Source organism: Pholcus phalangioides, unplaced genomic scaffold (genome assembly GCF_987345545.1).
Source record: "Pholcus phalangioides strain wild (caught in Gottingen) unplaced genomic scaffold, Ppha-v1.0 ptg000003l_1, whole genome shotgun sequence".
Taxonomy (NCBI): domain Eukaryota; kingdom Metazoa; phylum Arthropoda; class Arachnida; order Araneae; family Pholcidae; genus Pholcus; species Pholcus phalangioides.
Genome location: NW_028301596.1, coordinates 13,472,018 through 13,494,979, shown reverse-complemented (window position 1 = coordinate 13,494,979; position 22,962 = coordinate 13,472,018). Strand labels below are relative to the sequence as shown.

The 22,962-nt window shown below is 36.1% G+C and overlaps 2 protein-coding genes across 2 annotated transcripts in view; both read left to right on the top strand.

Moving 5' to 3' along the window:
* The first annotated feature begins 169 nt into the window (after nt 1-169).
* p23 (cytosolic prostaglandin E synthase) lies at nt 170-10,843 on the top strand. The gene is made up of 7 exons (XM_089244741.1): nt 170-363; nt 4,361-4,477; nt 5,406-5,475; nt 6,688-6,786; nt 7,396-7,482; nt 9,763-9,819; nt 10,694-10,843. Exons 1-7 carry the CDS (start codon nt 341-343, stop codon nt 10,751-10,753), a joined length of 513 nt encoding a protein of 170 aa, XP_089100867.1. The 5' UTR covers nt 170-340; the 3' UTR covers nt 10,754-10,843.
* A 2,813-nt stretch (nt 10,844-13,656) lies between these two features.
* LOC149088123 (elongation factor-like GTPase 1) overlaps nt 13,657-22,962 on the top strand; it is a 187,995-nt gene continuing 178,689 nt past the window's right edge. Inside the window, exons 1-6 of the mRNA XM_089244695.1 lie at nt 13,657-13,959; nt 15,158-15,271; nt 16,874-16,941; nt 18,431-18,515; nt 19,050-19,183; nt 20,955-21,092. Coding sequence (XP_089100821.1) covers nt 15,181-15,271; nt 16,874-16,941; nt 18,431-18,515; nt 19,050-19,183; nt 20,955-21,092 — 516 coding nt within the window. The 5' untranslated portion in view covers nt 13,657-13,959; nt 15,158-15,180. The remainder of the gene's footprint in view (nt 13,960-15,157; nt 15,272-16,873; nt 16,942-18,430; nt 18,516-19,049; nt 19,184-20,954; nt 21,093-22,962) is intronic.

Here is a 22,962-nt window from a genome sequence, read left to right as displayed (position 1 = left end):
TAGAAAAATTGCATATATTAGTTGTATTTATGTCTACAATAAATTTTTATCAGATAATAAATATATTTTCATGATGAAAATAAGAAAAAAATCTATAAAAACCATGTTGGATTGCGCGTCTTCTAGCGGTTGATAGACGAACTATACGCGATCGAACACAAGAAAAACTACTACATTGGGCGTACTACCGCATGATAATCTCTTTTGTGTGGCGATTTCCATGGTTCGCGAACAATTCAGTACTTTTAGTTTCGACAAACTTCACGTGAGGTCATAAATATCGCATTCGCGATTTCGTCAATTTCACTCTGTGTTTGAAATTTAAGTGATTTATATTGAAATGCCGGAAAGTGGAAAAGAAGGGTAATATATCGATTTCTCATAGACATTGAATTAATAATTTCCTATTGTTAAAAAAAAAAAAAATGGTCCTTTGTGATAAGTTTTTTTCCTCTAGGCGTTGCGCATGCAGGGCCTGTCTATTACGGTGCTCGTTAATTGTAGATAAATTACTGCCAGCCCCACCCCGTAATAATGCCTCTACGGTGCAATATAAATTAAGAAGTTATATTGCAATAGTTGGTGCGTAGGTTTATTGACAAAATTTCCTGTAAATGCAGTACCGGCTTAGGGCTGTTCCTAGCTGTTTGCCATTCCAAACAGCGGTTCTGTTTGTTAATTTTAACAATTGCGAGTCATTTGAATAATATTTTTTGAGAAATTTATCTACCGTTCAGTTGAATTCCGTTTTCTAATGATTTTTTCCTAGATAAAGAGGGGGCCCTGCTGGTGCCTGATTTTAACTTTGGGGGGGGCTCCTCCTAACTAAATTGAAAAATTTAGTCTTGTTAGTCAGTGTAGATAAATTGCTTTAGTTTGGGCTGTAGTCCTAGGCAGGTGCCCCACCCACTTACCCAGTGGTGTCTGAGCTGAGGGGGTGGGGTTTGAACACCTAATGATTGATTCAGAAATTTCCGATGAGGAATGCAAGACAAGCACCCACATGTTTGAAACACTTCCAACGTTTCTGCACTTATACAGGAGGATTTCAGACCTAGGGCAGGGCTGGACAAATCAAATTTATAGGCACCAGCCAAATTTCTTGAAATGCAAGAACAATTTCATTCTCAAGTCTGTAATATATTTTTAGGAACAGCTATAGTGTAATCCCTTTATGGCGATGTGTAATTTTTTTTTCTTTTGCGAGGGGAACGTCCAAGAGCATCACGAGAACTTTCAAAGAGTTAAATGGGGTGGTGTTTTCGGATGTCTTTCCACACATTACTGAAAATGTGTAATACTATATCTGTTTAAACAATGACTAACGAAACATTCTTGGATAAAATAAGAGGCGATCAAAAGTAAAGGCAAAGGATGTGTAATTATATACAGCCAGAAGAGTTGCAGTTATGTCGTGCACCTTACTGGATCCGTATTGCAGATTTGTTTGTCACATCACTGGCTTGCCATATCTTTCTGAAAATAAGTTATCTGTATTATAATTAACTCGATGCGATCTTGCATTTATGTATTTTGTCATGACAGCTTGTACGGGACTGATGGGCTTGCTTCGCTCAATCGGTCACTACTATAAGTAATTAGAAATGAATTAATTGTCGTGAAGGCTGGTCTGTGGCTGAGAACTGGATGGTTTAGTTTTTCATACAAGTGAAAAATGAAGGAAAATCTATAAAATTAGATTTAAGGGGTAAAAAACCAGTTACGATCCGGATTCAAACCGTCGGTCTCTATACTGTCAGTTTTTTGCTTTAATGAACTGGGCTAACAGTGGATGCTAGCCAGAGTCCAAATCCAGTTTATCAATTCTTGAACATCTACTTGTTATTAACCCTAGAATATGAACTAAAATGAAAACTGATAAAAACTTTGTCTCAACTTCCAATACATCTACGTTTCTGTGACTTAGAGTTGGTATTCTAGGGTTAATCTCAGAATACACATGGAAAAGTGGCATCACTTTCCGGTTCCGGGGACATATCCACAGCAAAAATAAAATGTTCCAGATGAAATTAAAGATTTGAGATTACGACTATAGTGAACAGTAAAAAAGAAATGAAAGCCTAAGGAAGCAATACCAGCAGACTGAAGAACATTGTGACCATTGCCAACGAGGAAGAATGGCACCAACAAGCTAGGAAGGAAATTGTCAAGGAATGGTGCCAGAGTAAAATGGGATCATACTGTAGCGTTTTTTACTTTTCTAGGATTTAACTTATTTTAACATCTATGATGAACCCCTTCTTTTTTTGGGCATAAAATGTAAAAAAAAGTTGAGAAATATATCTAATACTATCTGCATAAGAAACTCCCCTTATTTTTGGCAAAAGGAGTCTTTATACACTTTAAAATATGGTAATATTTTCTCTCGTTGAAAGACAGACATGAAATTAGAAAATTTAGTGTCATTTAATTTTGAGGCGCAATAAATTTTGTAGTTGCATAATGACCTGGCACCTGGGATTTTTGTCAAGCTCTTGCTGTTATATCCGTTATATTTTTTGCTGCAGATTTAATGCTGTAAACAAACATTTGAGCTCCATTGAATGCAGGGGTTTTTGACCTATGGGGTTGCAGGGGCTTTCGAGATAGGTCTTTCAAATTGATTTACGTACAGGGATTGAGTTGTGTGTCATGACCCAAACATGATTCGCAGGAGCTGTCTAAATAAGTTGTAAAATCTATTGGCAATCCTTTCACGGCCTCCACAAGGGTGGGGACCTGTTGCTATGGATTAGATGAGTACTTTGGGATTTGATATCCAGAATTGTGAAGAGCACCTGTAGGGCCCGGCAAAGAACTCTGGATGATGGATGCAGGACAAATAGCCAGGGCCTTGAGGGTCACTGACACCCTGGCTTCTTGCTTCAGCATGTTCAGTTCTCTCCGGTGTGGCCTAGCCCTAAAGAATAGAGCTTGCATCCCCTATAATACAGAGCCTGGGTAATATCTTGTCTGTGGCCAGGGGTAGTCGCCACCATTGTTTTTTCAAGGCTATAAATTCACTATAGAAAGCCCCATGAAAAGTCTGGCTTGAGGGACGCATGAGTCCTGTCATAAATGCACTTATTGCATCACTGGTTTCACTAATTTCGAAAAAGTCCCATGGGTCACGAAGCTGATTTTGTTGATTTTTGGATCGTTGCTGGAAAAAGTTAAGAACTCTTGATTTATAATGCTTGCGTACCATTAAAAAGATGAGAGAAACTGCATAAAAATTCATCAAGATCTGTTTTCACCTTTTTATTCCTTATATGAAGTTGTTGATTTAGCATGGGAGTGTACAACTAGGGAGCAACATTTAAAGTCATTGAAGAACAAGACCAGATACTAAGAACTGTTTGAGTGTGGGAAAAAGGATTCTGTATAATTGAATCCTTACAATGTTAGAGTTCTGTAGACTAAGGTTTTTCAAAAGATCTATAGATTCTGTTGAGGTAGACTTCCCTCAATTTTTGTGATTTTGTGGTCCATGGTCCCCCAACAAGTGTGGGGAGTTCCAGCCCTTCGGGGGGGGGGGGCAGAATGACTTTCATTTTTTCACATTGCAAATCCATTATAAAAAGACCTGTAAAAAGCATATCTGGGACCCATCATAGGATGTGGGAGGGAAAGCCATGTTGCAGACCCCTATAATGAGTGTCAATTTCAAGTTGTTTACTGTCCTTCCCCTTTGTGGAATCTACAATGTATTTTTTAAAAGTTACATATTGTAAAAAATTTGAATTAATAACTTAAGTTTCACAACACTAAATGCATCGTTGATTTCAAAGGTAGGAAATGGTTTCCAGGATCTGTAGACTACAGGTTTAAAAATACTGTTCCAGGGTATGGGAGGGGGTTATGTGTCCAAAGGATATATTTCGGAACCTATAATATCCCTGAGTACTGTTACCTAAAGCAGAAAGCTTTTACGTATGCATACTGGTATAGATGTTCTGAGTATGTGTGTATGAGTGGCTCCTAACATGTTCAAATTGTGCTTGTTTCGTGTGCTGTTATCTGTCTTTCACATTTTGAGGTGAGGATGTTAAATGCTTGAATTTTCATGTTGTAGTCTTGAGTTGAAGGTCTGCCTGTTATTGTAAGTTTTACTTGACTTCCTGATGACGGTTTCGTCGTTAAATTTATGAATTGTAATATGTATGTAACCTATGTACCTCCACCATGCTATGTTCACAATTTTTCGTTCTTCCTATCATCTGGTTGGGGAAAACATTCTGGTGAAGAACAGTTTGTATTAGAATTTTATAATCCAAATTCTGTATTTTTAGCGTAAAAATCTTTCTGAATGTAATTTTTATGTGCAAATTATAGTTGAATCCTTTTTGTTTAAATCTAGAATACTCATTCCTCCAGTGCTCTGGGCACAGCGCAAAGATTCCTTATACCTTCTGATCAATGTAGTTGATTGCGAGAATCCTGTCATTAAAGTTGAAAAGGATAAGTTGCATTTCAGGTGAGTGATGGTTGATTGCATTGCAGAATAAAGTTATAATGCAAAAAAAAGTGTACATTGCCGGCATTACACTATAAAAGTTTTAGAAAGGTTCTTTTATAAAATTTGACTTGTAAAACATGTGCTCTTGATCACCGAAGCAGAATGTGCTGAAATCTGATGTATGTCACAGAACAATGTGTTACTGCAAAACAATCTGGAAGAATTTTAAGGAAAATATAGAAAATACTATTGATTTTTACTGCGCAGGACATTTCCAGTCAGCCGAGGACTGATTGCAGAACAATGCAAAACATTCTGCTTGGGGGCTTTTGATGGCATTATGGGGCTTAAGCTATGAAGAAAGACTTGATTTTTTTTTTTAATGTTTCCGTTAGAAGAGCGTGGATGTTGGGAGGATATGATTGACGTGTTTAAAATTTTCAACAGAATGGATAAATGGACTATGAATACACAATCAACTGCTTTGACAAGGGGACACCAGTATCAATTGATAAGGGACAACTCCAAGTTGCGTCTCTGAGTGTTTTTGTAATAGGGTTCTCAGTAAATGGAATAGCTTACCTCCATTGGTCGTGAATTGAATTCTAGCACAGTTGACCTGTTTAAAAAGAAGTATGATAAATATATTAGGAGAAATCGAAGCTACCCATACTCAAATGAGACAACCATAATTTTTTATGGGCAGTATATTTGTATTTTATCATAATTATTGGTTTTTAATTGTTATTTTGTTGTACTTTTGATATCGGTTAAATTTATTTTTGGCATTCATATTTTTATGGGAATTTTTTTCAGTCACACCCAGTTGGGCATTTGTCTGTTGTGGCCTTTGCATTTGTATTTCCACTGTTTCTGAATTTTTTTTAATGTACAACATGTTTGATAATTAAATATTTCTGATGTGAAAATGTTTTCTATTCTGTAGAACAAAAGGAGGTTCAGATGGTAAGGATTATGAGATTACTTTGGAATTCCTTAAGGACATCAAACCTGAGGTAAATTTTGGTATTAGCATAGATGTAGAAAATCTTTTGTTATTTAGGTCAGGGATTGACAAATCCCAGATGTGAAGTCACTGTGGCGATAAAAAGTTTGGTACTGGTGCCTATATAAAATTTCATATAGTCCTTTCTACGTGTGCAATATTGCTGTAGCATTAGGAGTTCTAGCACCCGCTTGACAATTTCTTTCTCTCGTAAGGGAAAAAAATGGAGATCAGGAATTCGCAAAAATTCTTAGCGTTTTTTAAACCCTCCTTTTCTATTTCCCATGTAAACACGGAGCTTGTGTTCGATTAATTGGAGTCCAAGGAAAACACTATTTTTTGATTCTGTGTTTACCAAAGCATGGAAAGAGGCTCCAATTCCTATAAGATTGATGGGGAAAGTATTTTAAACAGTTTTTCCTTTAGAAAAAATGTTTGACTCCTAAGAAATTTACCTGGCATTTAAATTTGTCGTATTCTGATTTAGGTTATTTTCTGTTAGACCATTGATAAATGCCAAGATGAAAATCACTCGCAATGTCCTGTAATTGGGTAGGGCTGTTCATATTAAAATTGTAAATTTATGAATGAAGCTGTGGGGGGTTTAGTATTGTTTTCAGAATGAACTAAATTTTAAAATCAATGGTTAGCTCTATAATCAGTTAACAAACTTCTTTGAGGAAGGGCAGAGGAAAACTAAGGTTATATATGTGTGGTGATCAAAATGGGTGTTGTGTAAAAAGTTGTACCTAATGTTTTGCGGATTACGAAATTGTATATTCACTTTCATTTCTTGTTCTTATTGCTCTTGATATTGAAGGGAGAAAAATTATGAAGTGCTATTTTTGAATGGGAAATTAATTTCAACATTTTAAAATTAGTTGTCTGAATTTTTTTTAATAAGATCTTTATAAACTTTGCTGCCTTTTTAAAAATTTTCTGGGGGAAAGGTTTTTTTCCCTTGAACTAAACTTTTTCATATTAGTGTTTCACAAGTTTAAAAGAAGAACCCAATTTTTTTCCCCTTTATACTTTGAATCCTTAACCAAGTGTTTTACTTCTTGTTGCGGTCAAATGTTAATTCTTAATTTTTTTTATCAGAGTAGAGTTTGACCAGACTATCCCTGGCATCATTATAAAAAATGATTTATGACTATTAGAGTAGCGTAGAAAACCCAATTTTTATTCTTTGAAAAGTGATGTTGATGTGTATTTTTTTTAGACATCGAGGCATGCCATACGGGGACGGGGTGCTGAATTTGTTCTCTCTAAAGCAGAGGCCGGAGGCTACTGGGAAAGGTTGTTGAAGGACAAGGTGAAGGTAAGTTGAATTTATTCTTGGAGAATTTTTTTTTATTCTTTTCATATTAAAATAAACCTTGCCATATGGGAAGATATTGTATTTAGTAATTGTATTTAGACATTTCATATGTCTTTATGAAATTAGCATTCATCGTAAAATAATTGGTGTTTATGCAGGAAAATTCTAATTTTAGGCACTAGAAAAAACTGTTTAAAAAACAGTTATTGGAATTTTCGCCACAGAACACTTTCAATCAGCTGAGGATTTGTTGAATCAGATCAACCTCTTGTTGCAGAATAGTGCAAAATAATTTGGTTTTTTGGATTGGGGTTCATTTTTACAGGTTGAGAAGGTAACGTGGTATAATAAACATCAAGTTCATTCTCAAGTTGAGTATTCTAGATCAACACACAAAACTAAGGTGTATAGAATTTTTTTGTGGTATGAAGTGTATTTTCTGTTATTTCTAGCTTTTTCATTTCCTGTGTTTTTTTTCTTTTCAATAGTTTTTGATATATAATTTTTTTTTTTTTTTAAATCTAGAATATTTCAGATCGCTCTTATATTTTTGGTTTGGGGGAAGCTATTGAAACTTATTTTAAGATATTTTTCTTTGTCTTTTTGAAGCACCATTGGTTGAAAGTCGATTTCAATAAATGGAGAGATGAAGATGATTCGGACAATGAACTTGGAGAGGAAACTGATTTCGAAGAGGTGAGGGGTTGTATATATATAAATCAACTCTTTTAAATAGTGTTTTAATTGTTGAATTGTAGATCTTGACATGCAAGTCGGTTAAAATAATCATGCATGGGTCCTTAGCCAATCTAGGAAAGGTGTCTTAAATGAGAAATATTTAGAAAAAGTCAGGGAAGTTCTGTGGAGGGGGAGAAACACACCCGAAAAACAAAAGTTTAAAATTTAGAAGGTCAAGATTTTAAATATTTCTTCCGGAGTTGAAACTGTTAGATCAGGGAAATAATCAAGCAGATTTTGCTAGGAACCCTTCCATAGCTTCTCGTCATTCACATGAAGCATGAATTCTGTTCCTTGAAGCATAAAACTTATTAGTCATTCCCTTATGCAACTTAATAAGTTTGACTATCTCCATTTTTATTTCTGTATGAAAACCCAGTTCAAAATTTGTTGGAATTTATAAGTTCTGGGTTGAGTTATTCGTGTTGGGGAACCTCTGAAATGGAACATCAGTGGAATCAAACAATTTTTTGGACAGGTTTCTATTTATGCACATTAAAATAATAATTGATGTGACTGGTTTCAATTACAGTCAGCCCTCCCCTCATATTCGCAGTTTCCTTATTCTTGGTTTTTCTTTCCTTTATTGGATTTTTTTTTTTCAACACAGAAATTGTCATTCATGTGCTTTGTTTACAAAATTTGAGTTGTGTATGTTTAAGATGGCTCGCTAAAGACATTACTGTCATCACTAGAGCTGGGGCAGCTCCCAAGAGAGTCACCTCGGGTTGGATCAACATTTGGCCACAATGTGCGTTAAAGGACACAACCATTTCTACAGAGCTAACTAAAGAGACTATAAAAGACATTGCCACATTAGCGAAACAGGTGGGAAGGGGGAAAAGGGTTCAATGATATGGATGTAAAAGAAGTCAAACAGCTAATTAATAGCAATTCAAAGGTACTGACCGAGAAGAAATGAATGCAGTTGAATGCTACTGAAGCTGTACCAGATGAAGATCAAGATGTGGAAGAGGGACAAGTTCACACCATGAGTAACATAGCGGAATGGCTTCAAGTTCAAATCAGCGATAGATTGTTTTCATGACATAGATCCCTCTGTGGTATGCTTTTCACATGTACAAAAATTGGTAGAGGAAGCCTTGTCAACATACTCTAACATACTTGATGATATGAAGAAGAAACGGCAAACAGAAATCACAATGTTCTTTCAGAAAAAATCGCCAATAACCGCTGCACCCTTTTTTACATTTCCTTATACCTCTGCATTACCCTGCTCTCCTCATGCTGTTCAATAAAAGATATATAGAAGAAAAAAACTATGGTTTCTGTTGTTCGCAGATTTCTCTTCACTGTCACCTCCGGAACGTAACCCCCGCGAATACGGGGGGGGGGGGCGACTATATGTTCCAGATATGTTTCTATCTCGTAAAATGTTGTCTTAGATTTCACTGTAATTGTTTGTTGTATACTGAAAACTCAACAAATGCCTGCATTTAAAATAAACATTTCTTTTCCAACCACCACAATATTTTGAAATAGAATTTTTAACCTGAGGATTAATACTTCAGTAAATTAATGAAGGGGGGTATATGTTACTGCTAAAGCTCGAAGCGATTAATGTGCACATTACCTAGTTAATCTGCAGATTAACTGATTTGCTCCATTAACGTGCAGAATTAGTTTTCTGTATTTTACCTAGGTAATGTGCACATTAATGGCTTCTATATCAGTTAAAGTTCAAAAGTTTGTTTCTCTCATTTCCTTTCCCTACTACTCCTATTCTCGTTGTCTTGTTTACACTTGTTGCTATGACAACAAAAGCCTCTTAACCAATGTATCGATGCGCAGCCTCTGTAAGGTATGGCTGATTTTCGCTGAGAAAAATATTTTTTATGTATAACGTAATACGCTTGTAGAAAAAATTGCAGTCAGTAACAATTAGCTAATGAAGAAAAAAAATTCTCTTTGAAAGAAAAATCTTTGTTCCAGCAAAGATCTTATTTTCACTTTAACGAGTGCCTAGTAGGTAATGTGCAGGTTATCTAGGTAATTTGAAGAAATCAAACAATTTTTGGCACCTTAATGGATCACCCTAGTTAGTCTGCACAATACCTAGATAATCTGTAGATTACTTTCCCGCTAAAGTGCAGAAATCAGTTAGTTTTTGGAAGTTATTTTGAATATATTTTAATTATATTTTAACTTGATTGTAGTTTGTTAATTGAGATAGTTTTTTTAATCAATTAATGTCTATGCCTAAACCCTTTGTTTTAGGTCATGAAAGGCATGGCAGGTTTGAATTCAAGCAGCAGCTTGGATGACCTTGAAGTGGTGAGTTTTTCCTTGCAATTTTTATTTTTGTCTTGCCATAGTTAACTGAACATTTCATGTTTCACATCTGTACACCATGTATGTATATCACTTCATCAGATTTAAAAAATTGAGAAGTTATTTTCGGTTTAGACTATGTTAAGAAAAACTAACATTTTCTCTGGTTATATCTGCTGGCTTCTTGGTGGTTATACCTGATGGCTTTTTGTTTATATGCTGATTGAATGGAGTAACACTGCAGTAATGCCTTAAAAATACTGCATTGTAAAATATGAGGTGCCGAGATGGCAATACAATTTTTTTCCCCGCAAAGCATTTTCATGTTAGTTTCATAATTCTGGCCTGTGTTGAATTCCCAGTTGTGTTTTTGGCTGATCCCCTATTCTACTGTTATGCATGCAGGCTGTTTTGTTTGCAGAACAATTTAATTTGTTTTGTAATTTTTGTGAACCAAACCCTCAATCATTGGCAATAAATGCTGGAAACTGAAATTTCTCTGGTAATATTGTATTTAAAAAATATATCTCAAAACCACATTTCATTAATTGAAGTTTTGGCACGCAGGGTCTACATAACCCTTTGTAAAATTCAAAGTATTTTGTTACCTTATGTAATTTGAAAACTTCTCTTACCTGAAAGTATGTTTCTAAAGTCAGCAGTTGCAGAGATATCCACTATGCAAACTATTTGGAAGAGCTTGTATAGGTGCTATGTCTGGCTTCTTTCATGTTTTAAAGCATATCGCTTAAAAATAGGCTAAATTTTTATATATCATTGTTTTCTCTGGATTACGCTACTGAAAAAATGCAGTTCATTTCTTTTGGATATTGTGGGCATCTGTAGGCTAATTTTCGATTTTGAAATTTTTTAACAGGATAGCGACGAAGAAAGTGATGATGATACTCCTGCTACAACTGAGGGGACTGCAAGCTGATCACTGTTTTGATGTGCATCTTTGGAAGTTTAAATGTCAAGTCATGTAATTTGTGAATGTGCTACCCAATAAAAGTTTGTTTTAGCAATGCGTAGGAGTATGATGGCTTGGAATATGATTCCATTTTTTTTTTCTTTAGTTTCAAGGTCTAAATAATTGGGCACAGCAGAAAGTTAATCTAGTACAGAATTCCTGTATTTATTTTGATTTAATGGCTTTTTTAATATTTAGTCATTCGTGTTTTTTGGGTGTGAGGAAAGTTTTTAAATATTGAAATGTGTTTTCACGACTATTTTCATTTTAATATTTGAGTTTCAAAATCTTTTCATAAATATCATGAGAATGAAAGTAATCGTGTAGTAATCATAGCCTTATATTTCAGTTTGAATGTTTATATAGTCCTCTAAGCACAAAATGAGACTTGGCTGTATCATGTAGGGAGTTTTATTTGAAGGTGAATAAAAAGCACAGTTGTACCTTGAGAATAGTTGACATATTATACCCATGTCTGTTGTGGATGATGACTAAAAAGTTTCTAGAGCATATATCATTTTAAATGGGCGAGACCCATTCAGCAGTGTTTCTGGAGAGAACAGATTTGTTAGATTAGGGTTTCATTATATAAAAGTTATCAAAAGGACAAATTTGTAACTAGCCGCCCTTCCTACAGTATTCGAAAAAAAAATTTCAATAGATATCCATATTTAAATATCTAGCTCCAGTGCTTCTTGCTCCCACTATATGTTCCAGCCCCGTCCTTGAGCGAGAAGGGGTTAATTTTCAATAGTAATGATTGTTAAGGGCTAATCTGAATCCCCCTTCTCGCGTAGGCCTCGCGATATCTTCAAGCGAAATTATCCTATGAGCTTGACTTCAGAGAAAACAAGAGGGAGGGTTTAGGATTTTTTCAAATCGTGCATTATATATAAAGAATCCGTGATATTCCATTGCCACAAGGCAGGGATTCCTTAATCTCAGAGGATTTAGAAAAAGGAGTTCCATCCCGGGTTATATATGTAAATTTTGTTCGCATTAATTTACTATGGAAAATCTGGCATGGGGGCCTATTGTCCTTGAGCTGTCTTCTCTTGGTTATGACCACCCATTCATGACCTGCAGCAGTGCCCGTAGACCAAAGCACTTTGTCAAGCCCACACGCCAGATTTTCCAGGGACTCCCCTCGGTGAATTTATATTGGGTATAAAAATATACCACCCTTTTGGGGCAAAACATTCCATGGAACTCTTTCCGGGTTCTTGAACAGCTTATTTTATTTTGTTGAGGGATCCATGGCCTCATTTTATTGCCACGGGGAGTTAGTGGGGAACACAAAAAGTTAAGAACCCCGGCCATATAAACAGGGTCGCGCAGTGTACTTTCTTAGCCGGAGCAGGTACCCTGGGGCTACCATCCTGCCCCCCCCCCCCAGTTGCAGCCCTGGCCATAAAGTATAACAAATTTGAAAAAATAACCCCCCCCCCCCCCCCAAATTCTGTTTTTATTGTTTTATCTGAAGAAAGAACATGGCCACCAGCACAAACCTCTGAGGCCCATTCCCCTCTCAAGCCTTTGCGCATACACGCGACGTGTTATCACCCGTAGTAGCTTCCAGTGGACGACCACCGTAAAATTTGGTGAAACGGCGAAAAACTTTGGAGGTGCTTCTGGTGTACTGGACCAGAGGGGGCGCCGAAAAATTCCCCCGTATAACTGCTCCTACACAGGGACGCCAAAATGCAAGCACACATAATCCTGTTGCGGCCCTGTATAAATACTGTATAAGCTTGTGCAAGATAGGCTTGGGAGCAGTGCCGTCTTAACCAAAGCTGCATTAAGAGTCAAGCGGTCATCTGATTAACTTTCAAGCGGCTTTGGTCTTAACCCTTAACAGGCGGCGTGGGAACCATTTTGAGCCCGGCAAGTATATTAATGCATTTTAAAAATCAACAAAAAAAAAAAGTGTCTTTATAAATGGGCTTTTTAAATGACTTTATTCATCTGTCAATTAATTCACTAAATAACTTTTCAAATTTCGGTAATTATTTTCCCAAAAAATTTTATTTTATTATGACACATTCGAAAAAAATGAATACATGTCTTTTGAAAAAAAAATTTAATATTTATTAAATTTTTTGAACGCAACTTTCATCATTAAAAAAGCACCAAAATTAGACTTATTCATACAGAGCAAGATAAATTGCGTGGGCTCCGTAGGCGGAGATAGACTTGGAAGTCTGAGGGGGGGGGGCACGATGATGATGTTAATTAATGTATGCATATATACATTAGATCAGTCAACTTCACCTTTGACGCTGGAGGCCAATGCCCACCACGCCCCCCCCCCGTATCTCCGCCCATGGTGTGGGCTCCCAAGCAATTTTCACCCCATCACGCCAGTTAGGGGTCATTCAAGTATTACGTCATCGTCGATGGGGGGGGGGGGGGGTTCGGATTTGCTGACTTTTGATGACAAGGGTGGGGGGGGTTTGGATAATGCTTACGTCATCAACCACCCTTTATGACAATATGAGTTAACTCATATAACTCTAATCCTAATTAGGATTTAGAGGGGCAGAACTGATGACGAAATTTTGCTGACAAGAGGGGAGTCAGTGCTTTGCTGACGGGGGGGGGGCAAAAATGGCTAAAAATTTGCTTAAATTTGTAATACTTGAACGGCCCCTGAAGGGTTAAGGCACAAAAATGAGCTCCGGTTGAAATTTTCGAGAATTTGCCTGGTAGGGCCTCAAAAAAAAGTCACTTTGGCCCCGGGGGGGGGGGGGGGCACGATGCTCTGAAGACGGCTCTGCTTGGGAGTAGGGCATGTGCCCCTCTCGTAGTTTTGCGTGGGTGACCTTGTGTTGATGTCGTCTTCCCCCCCCCCCCCCCCCCCCCCCCCCCCAAAGGTCTTCAAGTTCATCTCCGGGCAGAAAGCGAGAATTTTCTCCCTTTACATTTTAACGAGAAAAAAAAAGAAGAAGCTTCCGAGTTTTTTTATCATGTTCAATTGTTTTGCGTGTGCATTTGTTTTTGACAGATGGCGCTGCACCACCGTAAACATTGGATTCCATGCTCAGCCATGTGCTTCGTTTTTAAAGGTCGAGATATTTAATATAACTGATTATGTGCTCAAACACATAATATTGAGAAACTCATAGATCAATCAAGAACAGTGTTTTATCCTCAGTATTGCATCGCAAGTCTTCGTAAGTGAAGAAGGGAAAAACATTTCTAAATCCTTACTGTAATAAATACATATTCCTTTGGTGGCCATTCAAGTGTTGGTTTCATCGTTTCAGTATCTTGCAATGCACATATTTTTAATTATTATTATTACAGCCTCTCGAGAATGCACCGTATCACGTATTTAATATGAAATTTGTGTTTTTCATGCCTGAAAATTAGTTGAGTAATCTCATGATTGGATTGGATAAAATGTCAACAATTAAAGTTCCCAGTCAGTGGCGTCAGAGGGGGGGTGCTCGAGCACCCGAATAATTTTAACACGAGGCTATAAACCTAAAATCTATTTTGGTAGACCTGCGAAAAATCCTGGTCTGGGAGCCGGCTAAAGATCCTAACTGATGTGCAGGGCTTTAGCGTGCCTCAGGGGCACACTTTTTCTTGGGATGCCTTTGGAAAGGGTTATTATTATGCAAAATGAGTGTATAGTTTTTGTGGAGCCGTGCCCGTTAGCCCCAGCCTAGTTACAGGCCTGCCGCCCATATGGTAGGGCCATATCCTCAATATTTTGGGAACACCTATCATGTGGTCCCCACATAAGGGCAGGGCTAACAGGGCCCGGGACGATGCTTATAATTTTTTCGTTTTTCCACACTATAAATTTACTGTAGAGAGGCCTACAAATATTCTAGTCTAGGGGATTGGCTTCTCTCATGGGGGGGGGGGACATGACAGCTATTGTATAATCTGTTTCGGCAACTTCTACTCATTTAGTGAGAATGGCAGGCGAAGATAGACTTGGAAGTCGGGGGCACTGTCATGATGATGTCAGTTCATATATACATTGGATCAGTCAACTTCACCACCTTTGACGCTGGGGAAGGGGGACAAGACCAAAGGGCAGCCAATTTTGCACCTCCCTGAAAATTTGCCCCTCCCCCCAAACACACACACACAAGAGTGGGACTAGCAGGGCTACATCCCTGGGGGCTTGTGATGATTACTTATTTTTTGTTTTTTTCTAGTGAAAAGGCCCCCAGCCTAGGATCCTGCTCGAGGATGGGGGGGGGGGCATGTATGTGCCCTGTTTACCCATATGAGAAACAGGCCCTGTTCCAGGTGCAGCACACTTTTGAAAGGTTTTACTTTGACAAGTGTATTGAAAAAAAAATGAATTTTTCTTGTCCTTGAAAGAATCCTAATTCAATGAACTTATTCCAGGAATTCTTACACATTGAGTCACTATGGCATCTTTGAGCATTGAAAAGTTAATCGAGCTACAAAGAAATCCCAGTCATATACGTCACGTTTGTATTCTTGCACATGTGGATCATGGTAAGTAATTTATCATCATTTATTCCCGCTATATTATTAGTTTGATTTTTGAAAAATTAATTATTTAAATCCTGGTAGCTGCGCCGGATTTAAGCAGGTGCAAAGGAGGCAGTTGCAATGGGCCGCTAAATTTTAAGGCAGTAAAACAGGATAAAATACTTTGATTACATTTCAACCTTAACATTCTTAATGCTAGACTGGAGATTAGCAAAGCAAATAGCTTAAAATTCTGTCCGAATCTCTAAAATCCAGACATTGTCTGTCCTAGGGTTTTCACAGAAACCTCCTTCCCTGCAACCTCCTCCAAGCCAAGAAAAGGATTCTAGTGGATCTAGCACCCTGGAGTTGGACCAGTTGTAGTGCTAAATTTTTTTTTTTAAATTACTCAAAATTACGTCAGGGAGGTATAAAGCATTTGCTTGGCTGAAAAAGTACAGTTGGCCCCCGTATTCGCGGGTGTTGCATTCCGGGGGGTAACGTGAATAACCGAAATAATAGGTGTTTTTTTGGTATATCTCGCTTATTGAACATCATGAGAAAGAGCCAGGGGACGCAGAGGTAGAAGGGAATGTAAAAGAGGGTGCAGCGATTGTTGGCAATGTTTTCTGAAAGAGCATTGTGATTTCCGTTCGCTGCTTCTTCCTTTTCATATCAAGTATTTTGGAGTATGTTGACAAGGCTTCCTCTAATAATTTTCTACTTGTGACGAACGCATCATAGAGGAATCTAAGTCATGAAAATAATCTATTGCTGATTTGAACTTGTGAAGCCCTTCCACTATGTTACTTATGGTGAACTTGTCTTCTACATCTTTATCTTGATCTTCATCTGGTACCGCTTCAGTTTTAGGACCAGTCAGCTGTATTAATTTGCCTTCTGTAAATGCCTCTGAATTGCTATTAATTAGCTATTCAACTTCTATATCCATATCATTGTTTTTTTAATGTGACAATGTCTTTTACAACACCTTCAGTTGGCTCTGTAGAAATGTTCATGTCCTGAAGTGCACATTTTTTGTTTTTTTCATGCTATAAATTCACTAAAGAACGCCCCTTGGAAAGTCTATCCTGTGGGCCAACAAAAAATTTCAGCCTAGCAGTCTTGGATGTGGGAGCCATGGTGTGGGGGGCACACCTGCATTTTTTTTTCTCTGTAGCAAGCACTATCGTCCAAATGCGTTGTAGAATAGGTTTCTTCATAACCACAATATATAGTAGCTCAATATTCATTCTCTTCTGTCAATGTATGCCTGGCGAGCATCAGGGTTTTCATGCACACTGAAGGATTGGGAAACCCCATTTTAGAGGGCTGCAAAGCTGTTTTTGCACCGGGCCACAAAATACTTAAGCCTGTTCCTTCTTGGTAAATACAGATAATTTCAGTTTATTCATAACTAGTCAGTGATATTTCACTTGCAGAGTGAAAAAGAACTAGTTATTGCTTGTCAATCGAAATGATTTGTTCAAACAACTATTAAAATGTGATTAAAAATTGTAAGACCTTTCTAATGTCTCTGCCAACTATTTTAACATTTAGATATAAGTTTGCATATCGTTCCTCTTAATTCTTATTAATTTGATACCATTCGTTTCCTTTTATCAGGAAAAACCACTCTCGCAGATGCTGTCTTGGCAAGCAATGGAATTATACCACAGAGGATGATCGGAAAGGTACAACTGTGATATTGTATATGCTCATTGTATATAAGTTGATCCCCTTTCAGTTAAGGACACTTAAACAACAAAAAATTTATAACCCTTGTATAAGCCAGCCAACCAATAACCAATAGGAGCCCTGGTGGATTAGTCAGTGATAATTCCCCCCCCCCCCCCCCCAGTCAGCTTCCTTTTATATAGGTTGACCCATAAGCGCTGCATTTATTGTAACAATAAATAGTGATACTTCGGCTGATGAAGATAATTCATTCCAGAATCACATTTGTTAGTCAGTGTAATTTCCCATAGGTTTCTATATGTAAAATTGTTTAATTTGTTCCAGAAATAATCCAAAATATGAAGATAAATTTCATTAAAACACTAAGAAGCACTGTGAAAAAAATACTGAATTAAGGCTGGGATAAACAACTACATGATTGGACAATGGAAAATTAAAAGGAAAAACCGAAAATCTTTTTGTTTTACACCATGTAAGCTATGCAGTTGGGTCCATGAGTCACAGTGAAAAAAAATTGTGTGAAGTGGTTGCTATATATGTTATGCAGTCAGCTCATTTCTCTCTCTCTCTCACACATGTAGATGGAAAAGATAAGAAACGAATGTCCAGGCTATTTAGTTCAGTATTAAGAGTCTTGACCATGTTGACTGAAACCATTTAAGTCTTAAGCTTTTTATTTATTTATTTTCTTTTAAGATGCATTTTCTCTTACCTTAATCATTCATTTTACATGAAATGGCTAAAAATATTTCTGAAAGAGAAACGGGTATATCTGGAAAGTAATTCTGAGGTGGAAATAAATCAATCTTGCTTAAGTAACAGTTACTACATTGAATTCATTTTTATTAGCATGGAAATTTAGCTCATGACACAGCTGTTTTATATCAGAGCATACATCCATATCAACAAAAAATATTCATCAGCCATATCCATATGTGTTCGTTAACCACAATTATAGCAAATTAACCGAGGTATCACTATATAGTAATTTTATTTACTGATTTATCATTAGTTCACTATTTCTAGAGATAATGTCTGTTTTGTAGTGTTTGACACTTTTTTATATTTAGCTTGAAACAGGTGTCTTACAATTTGACACTAATCCATTGCCAAACTAATGTCACATTGCAAAACTATCAAATTATGTTACAATATTTTCCATATACAATATACCCTACATTAGATTCCTATTGTTCCACTGACATCTGTTAGAGATGTGTCCAAGATATAGAGATACAGAATTTTACGGACATTCTATGTCAGGATTATGGCTGGCCCCATTCAAAACTATGTTATGCAAGGTGGTGTCCGAATTGACAGGCTTTACTGCAATTCCATCTAGCAATTTTATGCATTTGCAAAATTCAGAGAAATTCCAGCATCGAGTTGCAATGCACAAAAGTACAGTTAAAATTGGTCTATGCATAATAATTTCTTTTGTATCTGTGTATGAAGTGAATTTATTTATTTTTATTATCAATTCAGTTGAGGTATATGGACAGCAGAAAAGATGAGCAGGAACGGGGCATAACAATGAAATCAAGTGCAGTAACAATTCATTATGAACATGGTATGCATTTTTATATCATTTTACACTGTGTGAGACTTGTAATGCAAAATATTGTTATTAATAGGACATTCTTAAATGACCATTAAGAACAATTTGAATCTGATTAAAATTTCAATTTCCCAGTAAGTTTTTCCCCTTTAAACTACTCCCATCATCTATACGCGATTCACACAATATTGTTTGCCTTGATGAGTTTATTTCTTTAAAAAAATGTTTTCACACTAGAGAACTAGAAGTAATTTTATATTACATACATACTGTATTTTAATGTGTATAAGAACCTCAGTTAATTTTTTGTGCTTCAAATTTGGAACGAAGTTGAAAATATATATCTATAACACTATCCATGTATAAGAAACCCCTCTTATTTTTGGGACCCAATTTTTGGCAAAAAAGGGTGGTTCCTTATACATATTAAAATACACTAATTGGTTTTTATCCATTTTATTAAAAAATAACAATTCAGTTGTTCCTTACTCTGCAGAAGAGTGATTTAGAGATTTTTTTTCGATTGTATCTCTTCAATATTTTCAGATGGGCAGAGTTATCTCATAAATCTGATAGATTCTCCTGGCCATGCAGATTTCTCGGGTGAAGTGTCTACTGCTGTTCGTTTATGTGATGGAGCTGTAATCTTAGTTGATGTTGTAGAAGGAGTTTGTCCACAGGTATCAGATTGCATTTGTTGCAGATTATACTTTTTAAAAAATAGTTTTATATATACGTGAATATTTTGTACGCATATTTTCATAAGGAAAAAATGTTTTCTTGCTCAATAAAAATTACTATTATAATAGCTATCTATTCATAACAATATTTATTTATTAATCCAGCCTCTTGATAATTTGTGTTACATATGTGGTAAAGTATTTCTTTGTAGTATACCAACCAAAACATTACGCAGGGTGTCCTGCAAGTGCTAATGCTGTTTTTATCTTATCATCATCCGTCGTAGAGGTATGATTCCAACTTGAAAAATGCTTAAAAGGCATTCAAAAATTACCCTGTGCCAGTTTTGAGAGTGAAAATAGTGTGCCACAAAATGAAAAGTTTATATGGTCCCCTTGTCCTCTAATTTTCAGTTAGAAAGTTGTTGCCCTGTATCTCCTGAGCCCAGAAAAAAAAAATTAGTGTTTCTAACTGCAATATTTGGTAAGATATTTAAATTCAAAAATCAGAGAAAAGTTATAAAAGAACAGTAAAAACTAAAAAACAAAGCTCCTCTCCCTTATTTATGCTATCCTTTCCCAACTTTCCCCCAGTTTTTGAATTTGAATATCTGAGCAAATATTGCACTTCAACACTTGGAATTTTTTTTTTTTGGCCTCAGAAGAGACAGGGCAACTTTCTAATTGGAAGTTAGAAGTCGGGGGACTGTATAAAAATTCAGATTTTTTATTCTGCTGCACACTGCATTTTCACTCTTAAAATCGGTGCAGGATCATTTTTGAATGCCTTTTGAGAATTTTTTAAACTGAAATTGTAGCTCTATGATGAATGGTTGAAGAGATGAAGGTGCATTAGCACGTACAGGACACCCTGTATAGAACCTAAGTCATCTGAACTGATTTGAAGCTACATGAAGGCTACTGTATATACTCATGTATAAGCTGACCACACACCCCCCCCCCCACTTCAGGACCACCAAAACCACAATAAATTGAAAACCCATGTATAAGCCAACCCCAAAAATATCAGTGCATTTCAGAGGAAAAAAATTCTCATATTTTCATGCAAAATGAATAGCTTGCGGAAATTTACAATAGAAAATGGTTCAAATTTTTTGATCCATTTCTTCTGAGTCTCCAAGTTCATCGTAATCCATCAGATCATCATAGGGGGTGCGGTATGTTTGTTTTTATCCTCATCTGGGCTGTCATCGCCATTGTCGCCTTTTTTTCCTTTCAAAGAGAATATATTCAATTCCGTCCATCGCATTGCTGATGCAGCACTTTTTGAAGGATCGGATGATAATTTTGGCGGAAACAGAATTCCACGCCTCATGTATCCATTGGTACACTAGGCCAATGTCAGCTTTCTTCAAGGCACCACTTTTTGTAGTTTCTTTATCATCAGAACTTATCCATTCGATCCAGAAATTCCTCAAATAGTCTTTGAAAGCTTGTTGATGCTCACATTTAAAGGCTGTACAATTAATGTTAGCCACCACCAACCAATGATGTTTTTGATTTCTTTGCCTCGGCTTTGACATCAGTTCTGTGGGAACATATCCCATACCAATAATGCCGGTTTCTCTAGCACTGCTACAAAAACGACTACTGATTGCGGGAGTCCATATTTTCTCATTAAAAACTGACCTGAGTATAAGCCGACCCCTCCGCCCCTTTCCACTTGAGGAATGAATTTTTCCACAAAAAAAAACTTGGCTTATACATAAGTATATACGGTATTTTTGTTGATCAAATTTTCCTTCCTTAGACTAAAGTGGCCTTGAGACAAGCTTGGATGGAACAACTGCATCCTCTACTTGTGCTCAATAAAATTGACAGATTGATATTAGAGTGGAAGCTGACACCTCTGGATGCATATGCTCATTTGATTCAGGTTCTGGAACAGGTAATTTATTACTTTTAGCAATTACTTGTCTCATGTAAGATATTTTTAAACATGAATATGTTTATATGGCATGCAGAAGGAGGTTCAAGACTATTTAAAATCAGAAAATCTTTAAGGGGTCGCTAGAGAACATCAAAATGAGCCAATTTACCTTGAAAGTTAGAGCAGAAATGTCATTTGCAGAATGACATCGCGAGAGTCGCCAGCTGAGATGTGTGTATCGTGCAGTGATAGTGCAATACTATGTTCTTTAAATAATGATGCAGAGAGTTTCAAGGATATCAACAATGGCAATGCTCAATTCTTTCTGTCTTACCTCAAAGTGTTTGAGTTGAGTTTGAGTCAACCAGTATATTCATAGAGTATATTGTGAAGGGGGAAGAATTTAATACCCCCACAAGCTGGGAATATAGTTTTTTTTTTGCAATAAAACACAAAAGAACTCCTTGGAAATAAAAAATGATTCTCCTCCTCTTGACAGGATCCAATCCATGCTGTTATTTAGTATAATTTTTTTATTATAAATGCACGTTTTTTCTGAAATAGAAAAGACTTGGTGAAACCAATGTTCTTACCAAAATTTTCATTTGCTTTTAATCCAATTCCTTAAGAAAGTGAATTATCTCATCACATTATTAAGTAAAGGATATTTTTAATACATAATGTTGCAAAAGAAATATTTAGCCTTGACACAACCTGATCCTAACATATCTCTCAAAAAATCATACAGTCAGTGCTTGTTATAACAACCATGTACTATAGCAACCATTCTGTTACAATGACTGTTATGATTGGTCTCTAGTGTTTCCCATATGATGAATATCACATATGTTTCCTTTTGATCTATTCCTTTCAGACCTGAGCATTCATTTTCAATTTTTAAGATATTTTTACTAGAGCTGGTCCAATTAATCAACCAATCACACAGTTAAAAATTTTAGTTGAGTTAATAGATTTGATCAATCTGATTAAAATGCAATTAAAATTTTCCTTGAAAGTATGTAAATTACCTTTATTTACTTGATAAAACAAATTAGATGTCTTAAATGATATTCCTCTTTGTAACATTTTAGACAAGTGACCATATTTAAATATGCTTGAATCAATAATTTCATAAAAAATTTTTGGATTGGGAAATACAAGTTGATTCAACAAAAACTGGGAAAATTTTCAATTCATTTCAGGATTCAGTTTTAAAATAAAAGCTCAAAATATATTGTCTCAACTATGAACATCAGTTTTGGTGTTCAAGAAACATGTTTCCCCCCCCCCCAATTATAATTTGGGAGCGAAATCCCCTTTCAGATATTTCCTGCAGGCACTTCAATGATACAATGTTTCAAATTATCTTTCAGATTATCTTTTTTGTGTGTGTGTCGCTCCTTGAAGGCAACTCAGCTCTCGAGTTGAGGCTACTCGAGTTCGATTTGAGTATCACATGTGATGAGGCCCTTTAGGAAACAAGCAACAGCATGAAGATCAAAAGTAGTTTTTAAATGAGTGCCTAACCTAGAATAATTGAGTTTCAAAAAAAAAAATTCGAGTTAAAAGCAATCTTAGGATATGACAAAATATGTTCAGTTCAGCATATTAAATTGCTTTATGCAGGCAACCAGAATTTCTTAATTATTCCTATATTTTTTCACATCTAGAAAATAGGTTCTTGAAATGAATGAAATATATTTTTATAGCATCAATTAATATTATATGGTCATCAATGCTACATTTGTTATGAATGTTTGGGTTCAAAAATATTCAATTAAAATTAGATTTATTGATTACAACTTTTTCATTAGGCAGTTAAAAATTTTAATCGATTCCCATCCCTAATTTTTACATTTTTGATGCTGAAAAATTCATTAAAAACATA

Coding starts and splice junctions, on each gene's coding strand:
- p23 (XM_089244741.1), top strand. CDS start 341: ATGCCGGAAAGTGGAAAAGAAGG. Junction 364..4,360: donor CCGGAAAGTGGAAAAGAAGG/GTAATATATCGA, acceptor GTTTAAATCTAG/AATACTCATTCCTCCAGTGC. Junction 9,820..10,693: donor GCTTGGATGACCTTGAAGTG/GTGAGTTTTTCC, acceptor ATTTTTTAACAG/GATAGCGACGAAGAAAGTGA.